At 41.9% G+C, this 9,755-nt stretch overlaps 1 protein-coding gene across 1 annotated transcript in view; it reads right to left on the bottom strand.

The window, feature by feature from the left end:
- Window positions 1–1,433: 1,433 nt before the first annotated feature.
- The window catches only part of GPRIN3 (GPRIN family member 3), a 73,494-nt gene continuing 65,172 nt past the window's right edge, over window positions 1,434–9,755 (bottom strand). Inside the window, exon 2 of the mRNA XM_080647471.1 lies at window positions 1,434–4,878. Within this exon, the coding sequence (XP_080503597.1) occupies window positions 2,434–4,764 (2,331 nt within the window). The 5' untranslated portion in view covers window positions 4,765–4,878 and the 3' untranslated portion in view covers window positions 1,434–2,433. The remainder of the gene's footprint in view (window positions 4,879–9,755) is intronic.

Here is a 9,755-nt window from a genome sequence, read left to right as displayed (position 1 = left end):
ATTAATTTAATTTTAAATTTATTTAATGTGTAACAAATGCCTACAACTCTTTGAGGCCTCTGCCTCATTTAACTATTTATAAGTCATGTGGTTACTCCAAACACATGAAAATAAATATTATTACCAGATGCTGAATTCTTCCTTTTCTCCTATGTTAATGCAGGAACAGCCTGTTCTAGCCACTTTGCACAGAGGATTACCTGGGGCCCACGCAGCTGCAGTGGGTGCTGTTGACAGCTGCCACTGTGTACACAGGGTGTTCTCTGTGTGTACACAGCACGTGCAACAATGTGTGAGGGAGACAACAATGTGAGCGAGAGACAGGAGTGAGATTACATACTGGAAAAGGCATCTCTGACAGCAGTGACATGAACATTACTACAAATGGATATTTAAGGCCAAAAGAGTTTTAGACCAAACCTCTAATCATTAAATAATAATGTGATTGCTAATTTGATGGTAATTTCTACTTCATTCAGCATTCTTAATAGAGGCCAACTGTTAAGAAACTAAAAATTGTATCATGAAAAAATTCATTATGAATTCCAAATACAACCACTGTGAAGTACCATTCTCAGGCTCTGAGAATGCTGTGATGTGGTCTACTATGCAGGGCTTGTATACAGTCCAATTGTTTTGGAAGAAATCAATGGCTATTACTAATTTAGGTTGTGTTCAGTGTAGTTTGTGTTCAAGTTCAAGTATGATTTCCTCCAATATGTTCAGCATCTGCCAAAAAGAATTAAAAAAAAAAGCCAAAACGGGGACTTTGAGTTCATGCAAAAATGGCATTTATGAGTCTACGGAGGGAGAATACATGGCCATCTGTCTCATCTAGGAGAGTGAGTTTAGTGAAGGCAAGCAGTGCCTCTTCAACACCTAACAATCTGATTTTCTAAATGCAAGGTGGTGAGCAGCGATCTCCCTCCCATGAATCCAGGAGGGGAAGCCTTTCCAGGGCCCTAGCTCACTCCCCTCTTCCTCACTACCCCAATTCTCAAGCCACTGCTGGTCATCCTAGCCCAGTGCTGCAAGACACTCATGGATCCCATGGACAGGGTCCATTTCTGGAAGCAGGTAGGGGCTGAGCTCAAACAGGTGCCTATGTTCTCCAGGACCAAAGCTCAAACTGTGTTTTAGTAAAAGCCTCTCATTTATTGGGTTTGAAGAATGAGATATGATAGTATTCCTCTTAAAATCAACATTTGCAGCGGTTACCTTATTGCTATAGATTAGGAACATAAGCAATTACATGATATTAGTCTACATCCCAAAACTGTAAGGAAGCTTGTGTTCTATTTGCTGTTGACTACGTTTTCCATTGGAAGTTACTGAACCAGATTAAAAGAAACACACAAACTTCGTTCTGTTTACTGCAGTCTAAATTAAACCCATTGTTTTTGTTACTCAGGAAATTTTCCTTTTTTTTTTTTCAATACAGAGAAAAGAGTGTTTGTTAACTGGTTATTTATGATTCCTTACCAGAATCTTAACATTTCAGCAGAATGGTTTTGGAGAACACCTGTACAACATAAAATTTAGTATTATCAATAACTTGATGACTCTGTTCAAGAATTCAGCGCATGTACTTCCTCTGGGGTAAGGAAATAGGAATTTAATCTAGTCTGAATCACAGAGATGCGTCTTGCCTTTGGTGCTGGAAAATCTGTATATATAAATTCATGTGTTATGTGGGCAGTATTCATATTCAAAAGCATAGCTAATTTCCCTACTATAACTTTCTTAAATTTATGAAGAGGTATAACAAGGTTTACAAAAATGATTACCTGTAGATGTTTACAAATATTAATTCATATTTGGTATCTTATGCATTTAAATGCTTTTACTTCATGTCCTCTGGCCTAGGAATGAGTCAAATTTGTTTTACTTTTTTTTTTTTTCCATTATAGTTTCTTATCAGCTACTTAAATTTTGCATGGTAACAGCATTCTTGCTGCAATAGGACCAGAAAGTGTAACGGTGGTTTTGCTCATAGCGTTTCTGGTATTTTTAACACAAAGCCGGGGTTTTAATGGAAATACCATAGTGCGTTCAATTGAGACACTGACACAAAATGACACATGTATAATGACAATGCTGGTTCTCTAAGCAACAACATATGGAAAACCCAGTGAATCTTATTTCCTCTTGATTGAGGTGGAGAACTTTCAGTGAAGCTTGCTTTCCTCTTGTTCTTTCTTTCCCAGTGAAATGTCTTCATTTCCCTTGTGTGACCCGAACTGAAAAGATATTTTAATTTATGGAGCTCCAATCAAAGGACCCAACAATTCTTAGTAGCAATTTCCTGTAGTTAATACTCCCTTTCTCTTCTTGGTCTGGGGGTAGGGGTGGGGGGGGCCAAGTAAGCTCTGACCTGGAGGGACACTTAGGCAGACCCTCAAGGTGTACAAGGGCTCCCACACGCGTTCGCTGTCAATCTAACACAGAGGACGGGGCAGGGCGGACACAGCAGTTGGGGCGTCGGAAGTTCTGCAGCATGGACTGGAAAACGCCGTGCTGCCTGCCCTTGAGCTTCTTATTCGAAGAAGTCTCCGAGGAAATGGATCTCCGGGCCTGGCTGCTCTGCGCTTTGATGGATTTCTCGTGTTCCCGGATTTGTCTCTGCAGATGGTTCTGGATGGCGACGCCCAGCGACTCCGGGTCCAGGGAAGCGCCGTACACCTCCCAGGTCATGCCCTGCTCGTCCCACACCACGTCCCTGACCCGCTTGGACTGTTTCAACGGCAGCTTGGAGTCGGCGCCGAGCTGCTTTTTCTTCTCTCCTGGCGTGAGTCCCACCTGGGCGGTCACGTTGAACTCCTTGAGGAACTCGCTGACCCGGCTGGCCCGGCGCGGGCTGGCTTTGACCGAGCGAGAAGGGGTCTTCTTGCCCGAACCAGGGCTGGAGTCTCCCATGGATTCAGACGGCAGGCTCAGGCTGGTGGCCGGTTTGGCCGGCCTGTTTTCTTCCCCGGCGCCCTCCTGGTTATTTCTAACTGGGGAGGGTATGGGACTGGCTGCTGACCCTGAGCCTCCACTTTCTTGAGATTTAGGATTGAGCAGTAGGGATTTGGCCTCTGCCCTTGCTTTCCCATCCAGGAGACTCGTGCCTTTAGATTCTTGTTCTTTTCCTATCGGAAGAGATGCAGGCTTCTTCTCTCTTGCATCTCCTTTATCCGTTGGGTCCAAGCCCCCGAACTGCTCAGTTTTGCTGGCAGGGCCACAGGAGTCGGAGAGTTTGCCATCAGGGTCTGTTTTGTGGCCACTTGTGGTTTTCACTGCAAGCTCCGATGGCCTGCTTTCCAATGTCCCCAATCCGTGACTGGTTTTATCTTGACTTCCTGCACTGGTGGAAATCTGGTCAGTGAGGCTAGCTTTCAGGGAGCTGGAATTAGTAGAAAGCTGTTGAGAGGTGGGCTCCGCCCTCCCTGGGGTCATCCCTGCTGACCTCCCATCCTCAGTACATGTATCCTGAACATTGCTGGATGCCTCATTGATTGATGAGGTCTGGAGGACCTCCCCTGGCAGGCTCACCAATCTACTGTCCCCTTGGGACGCTGTGGAGACAGCTGCAGCTGCCTGGATGTGCACCTCTGGCATGATGCCCGGGCACTGCCCTGACTCCTGGGGGGATAGCTTGTTGACTGACAGCTCCAACGTGGGGCTCCCACTGCCGTGGCAAACGACACGCAGCTGCTCTTGTTCCAAACGCTCAGGAGCAGGGGTTCCCTTTAAGAACGCAGTGAGGATGCTGGGGCTGGTGGAGACGGATCTGCTCTCGACACTGGCCACGGCCTGCACCTCCGCATCTTGCTGAGCCCTGTTGGGAACTTCCTTGATCTCATTTTCAGCCTGATTGGTCATCGTACTTGCTTCTTTGAACCTTGATACCTGATGCTGTGCTGCTAGCAGCGTCTTCTCTGGCTCTGGAGGCAACGCCGAACCTTTGCTAGTGAGGTGGGATGGTTGAGGTGTCACAGAACTCACAGCCTGGGTGTCTGAGGTGGTGGCAGAGGGCTGTGTGTTCCCTGAACATCCGTCTTCTCGTGCTGGAGAGTCACAGGCCCTCGTCTTGGAGTCGGAAATGGCTCCCTGCCTTTGCCCTTCAGGCCCGCCTGCAGGAGGGGAGGCGTGACTGAGCATCCTGGGCGCTGGGTTTGCAGTCTGCACGATTCCCGGGATAGTGTCTTGAGAAGGAAAATCACAGGGCACTTGATCTTGGCTGCTGCTACAAGTGCCTCCCACAGGACAACTCGGCGTCTCAGATTGTTCTCCATCTGAGGTTCTCTGTGATTTCCCCAGGGCATCTTCAGATCCTGAGGCGGCGCTGGCATTGGGCTGGTCCCCTGGGATGGCCTGGTGGGTGTGCTGACTGGCTGGCATGGTACATGCTGTGTGTATGAGATCCTTGACTGCTGCAGAACACGGGGTTGGTGCTGTGGGCTTGCTGTTTCCTGGCTGCTGGGTATTGCCAGGGGAGTTGAGTGTGGGAGATGCTTTCTCCACCTCATTGAAGATGCCAGGAGAAGACATGTCTGGCCGAGTGGCCTCATGCTCACAGACCTGCATCAGGGCCTCAGAAGCTGCCCTGGGGCTGAGGGCGGGTTCCGGAGGCTTGCTGGAAAGGCCATCGGTGTTCTTACACAGGAGGGCTGGTTGAGGCGGAGGTGAGGCAGCCGGTACCTCTCCTAGGTCGTCTTCTTTTCCAGAAGCTGTGATCAGGGAAGTTTTAGCTATTATTAGAGGGTCAGGTACAGTCCCCATGGAATTTCTCTTCAGGGAAACCTCAGAGCTCTCCCCTGAGCAGTGGTCCCACTGGGAAGCTGTTGTAGGTCAGAGTGAAAACACGATCAGGGATGATTCCTCTGAAGGACTGATCTGTGAATCAAGGAAACAGAACTATTAATATGACATAGAATTTAAGGATTGAAGACACACCTGTTACTTGTATAAGGACTCATAAGTGCATTAAAAATCTTTCCTCTCCAAATCTGTTCGTATAAAAATACATAGATCATGGAAAGTAGATTTTGGAATTTTTTTTAAACTATACAGGTGTTATTTTGATATATTAGTTTGATTTTGCATTCCACTGCTGTCTAGCAAATATGTTTTTAATGTATTTGCCTAAGCATTTGATAACTACCTTAAAATCATTTGTGTAATCTGATTTACCAGATATCAGAAAATTTGAAAATCCTGTAAAGCTACTGTGATCAAATCAATAAGTATTGAGTATAGGGCCTAAACAGACGTGTGAAATAGAATATCTAGAAATAGATCCACATATAAATGAGGATTTGATGTAGAACAAGAGAGGCATTTCAATTTAGTGGCAAACGGATGGATTACTTAATATTAAAGGACTGTCAAACTATTTATTCATCTAAAAGAAAAGAAAACTAGGTCTTTATCTTACACCAATTCCAAAAAGAAATCCTAGGTGGATTTAGATGGATTAAAGGTTAAAATAGAAAATAAACAAAAAACAAAAAGATAGATCAATCAATAAATAAATGTCTTATAAAAGAATCTAGGAACCATAAAATAATCTAGGGACAGGGATGGTAAACTTCCTTTGGAAGGCAGAAAATACAGCAACTATAAGAAAAATATAAGCATAGTTATCTAAATAAAATAAAAAAATTTTGTGTGGCAAAGATACTATGAACAAATACAATAGATTTGAAAAAAAAATGCTTGTAGCTCTAGGAGACAGGAAAAAATATAATACAGTAGAAGCTCTTAAAAATTTATAAGGAGACAAAATAGCTCATTGCAAAAATGAGTAAAGAATATGAAAATGCAATCTACAAAATTGGAAGTACAACAACCAACAAGCTTATGAAAAGATGATCACATTCATTTGTAGTCAAAGAAATGCAAAAAAGTGACAATTAGATTTTACTTTGTACCAACTGCACTTAAAAAAAATTTAAAAAACAGTTATAACACTATAGCCTGGGGAGACACCTAGCTAAAGAAAGTATTTTTATTAACTGTAGGTATGAATGTGTATTGTTACAACTTTCTTAGGAAAGCAGTTTAATGTTTATAACTAAAAATAAACATATCATTGACCCAGTGATCCCAATCGAAACAAAATACCAGGATATATATATTTAGGTACAAGTATGTTTACTATTTGTAGAGGCAAAAACTGGAAACAAGTTGATCTCCATGAATGGGGGAATAGCAAAAATAATCAAGACATATATCTACTGTAGAACAGTATGCAACCATTAAAAGAAACCATTGCCCTGACCGGTGTAGTTCAGGGGGTCGGAGCATTGTTCCTTACACCAAAAAGTTTGGGTTTGTTTCCTGGTCAGGGCACATACCCAGATTGTGGGTTCAATCTCCGGTTGGGGTGTGTACAGGAGGCAACTGATCAATGTTTCACTCTCACATCAATGTTTCTCTCTTTCTCCTCCTCTATCTTCCTCTCCCTAAAATCAATAAAAACATACCCCTAGATGGGGATTTAAAAAAAAAATAAAGCTAACCTTCCCCCCCCAAAAAAAATATTAATTAGGCTATAACTTTTCACTTGAGATTTCCCCAAGTATGGTTGAATGAGAAAAGCAAGGTACAGAGAAGAGTATATAAGTTTTTATTTTTGTAAAGCAGTGACCTAAAACACTACATATGTATGTGCTATTTGTATGTGTGTGTGTGTACAGATATGTTTGTATGTGATTATATTAATTCTAAAAATATTCAGAAGAAGACATATTAGGTATTAAATAGAAGGAGTGTGATGAGTTGGAGACAGAGAGAGTTGGAGGTACCCAGAGGTGGGAAAATACTAAATTTTAAAAAGTATATCTAAAAATTTATTTGTGTGCCTTTATGCATAAACATTTTTTTTTATTTAAGAAAAAGATAACCAGGTAATGTGAATAAAGCAGTTTCAGAAACTAGTGGATGACTATGTTTTGGTATTACCTCTATTTCTCATAGAGTCTATGACCTCAGGCTAATCACTTAATCTTTCTGGACTCCCAATTAACTCATTGGAAAAATAAATTATATTATTTCAGAGGACCTCTGTTGTATCGAAATTCAAGAACCTTACATATTTGCATGTGATAGATAATAAATCAAATAGCACACTATTGACTCATGCTATAAAGGGTCAAAATAAGGCAAAGGCAAATTTTGTTGGGCCCAGATTTCGAAAATACATAATTTTATCTCTTAGTTTAATGTTATTTGTTTGACCGATAATCATATGAAATCTAGCAGTGAATCCAACTTATCTTCTCCCCTAAATCAGCTCTTCCTGCTAACTTTATTACTAATGATAATGGGTTGAATATTTCCCCATCTTTGGTTTTTACTACTTCCTGCTCATTCAGGCCACGTCTTCAGTTTTTGTTTGTTTATTTATTTTATTTATATTTAAATGTATCTTGTTGAAAGTATGACAGTCCCCCCACCTGAGGTTTATATTCCATTTCTTCCTTACTGCAATTCTCTATTCACTTGCTGTGCCCCAACCACATCTTTCTCTCTCCTTCTTTTTTATCTGTCTTTATTATACCCTTCCTTCCACTCTCTGCCCTCCCTCTCCTGAAAAAGCTTATTTATTCTTCATGGTCCCACTTAAACCCCACTTACTTTACTTTCTGAAGGCCTCTAAAGCCTTCAAATCATAAAGTCTCTCTCTCTATTTTTTGTTGTTAATCCTCACCTGAGGATATTTTTTTTCACTGATTTTCAGAGAGAGAAGATGGGAGGAAAAGAGAAGGAGAGAGAGAGAAAGAAACATTGATGTGACAGAGACACATAGATTGGTTGCCTACTGCACCCAACCCAACGGGGGTGGTGGTGGTGGGAGGGGGAGCGTGGGGGATCAGAGTGGGGATCAACCTGCAACGTAGGTACATGCCCTTGACCAGGAATTGAACTCATGGGTGCACAGGCCGACACTCTTAACTATTGAGGCATGCAAGTATCTCTCTCTTTTAAAAAGCCTATAGCTATGCTAATATGTGTCCTTTGTATTATGCTTTTACTGCAGTTTTTGTACTGTTGTTCCTTGTATAAATGCCTTATTTATCCCAAAGTACTTTAAGCCTCAGGAGGGAACGGGACAAGCTTATTGATTATTTTCCATTCACAGGACACTGCAGGATCTTGTGCATAAAAAGGTATTAATTGACCGAGCTGGTGTGGCTCAGTGGTTGAGCGTCGACCCATGAACCAGGAGGTTGCTGTTCAGTTCCTGGTCAGGGCACATGCCCGGGTTGCAGACTTGATCCCTAGTAGGGGGTGTGCAGGAGGTAGCCAAACAATTATTCTCTCTCATCATTGATGTTTCTATCTCTCTCTCCCTCTCCCTTGCTCTCTCTGAAATCAATAAAAATGTATTTTAAAGAGGTATTAATGGATCCCATTTCTTTCCAAAATAGCCACTATTAATGTCCTACCAAACTTCAAAATAATAGTAAATTTAAATCTATGGCATGAAATAGAAATGAAAACACAATAAAAGAGTACTGTGTTTGGAAGTAAGAAAATAGTTGTATCTTATTTATTAAATTTTATGTATCTGCAATGTAGGTTTAGACAATTAAAGATAAGTACATTGGACACCTGCTACAAAAAGCTGGAAGGTCTCATAAAGCCAGGAATACAGAATGCCTCCTATATCATACCTTGGCCTAGAGCCAAGAAACCTGGTTTGCCAAGAGGACTATAAATTTTGAATTGCTCAAAGTTCAGCAACTGAAAGTTGAAAGATTTAGAAAAAGATGAGGGATTTCATAAAACTCAGTCCTTGAACTTACTACCATTATCCTACAGATAGCTAATTGTACTCGTTTAACTTTGAAAGGGTGTTTTCCTTTGGTTGCTTTGTTAATTGAGGTTAATTTATCCATCATTTAAGGAATAAAGATGGAAAGCCCAGATTAACACCTGTAATTAAGAATCTCTTGATTTATGAGCAGATAGGAAGTTAACAGCACTGGATTACATAGACGCTGGTGTAATTTCCACAGCATCTCCACGTGCTTGGGAGAGACTGCCTACGTTTTGAGACAATCTTCCCTCCACAACCCTCCCCCTCCTCACCCCACCCTGAGCATTTTCCCCTCCCTCACCCACCAAATAGCAGAAATCCTTAGCCTCCAATAAATTAGACACATAAGACATTTAAAAAGTGTAATTACTCAGTAGTTTAGAATGAGAATACGTCTTAAAATCAACCAGAGTAAAAAATAAATATCAACCAGAGTCCAATAAAAGATTTAACTTCTAAAAATTTAGAGGTTGAAAACAGGTGGCCCACATACTGACTGAATTCCTCCTGCAGGTGTCTGAGTGTGTGTGTGTGTGTGTGTGTGTGTGTGTGTGTGTGTGTGTGTGTAGGAGAGTGTCCTGCATGGTTTTAACTTCCATTCCCTTTCTTCCCTTTTCTTTTCTTTCTTTGTCTTTTTGAATTGAAGAGAACTTTCATAAAAATCCAGATTTCTCTCTTTAAAAACTTGGAAGGTATGCATTTCCAGAAAGTAACACTAGATGGCGTTGATAAGGGCTGTTCCCCTGGAAGGCCCATTCCCCACCTGCCCTGTTCCACTCCTTCACATTACTTACCTGGGCTCCTGTGGACAGCTGAGTTTGAGAGCTTTGCTCCAAAAGCACTGACAGAGAGAATTCCCAACCTAACCTCTGGTCCTCTGAAGGCAGTTTGGCATTGCATTTAAGAACATGGAAGCAGGGGCCAGAATCCCTGGGTTAGAGTATCA

This window comes from Plecotus auritus, assembly GCF_963455305.1.
Source record: "Plecotus auritus genome assembly, chromosome: 1".
NCBI lineage: Eukaryota > Metazoa > Chordata > Mammalia > Chiroptera > Vespertilionidae > Plecotus > Plecotus auritus.
This window is presented reverse-complemented; position numbering and strand designations above follow the sequence as displayed.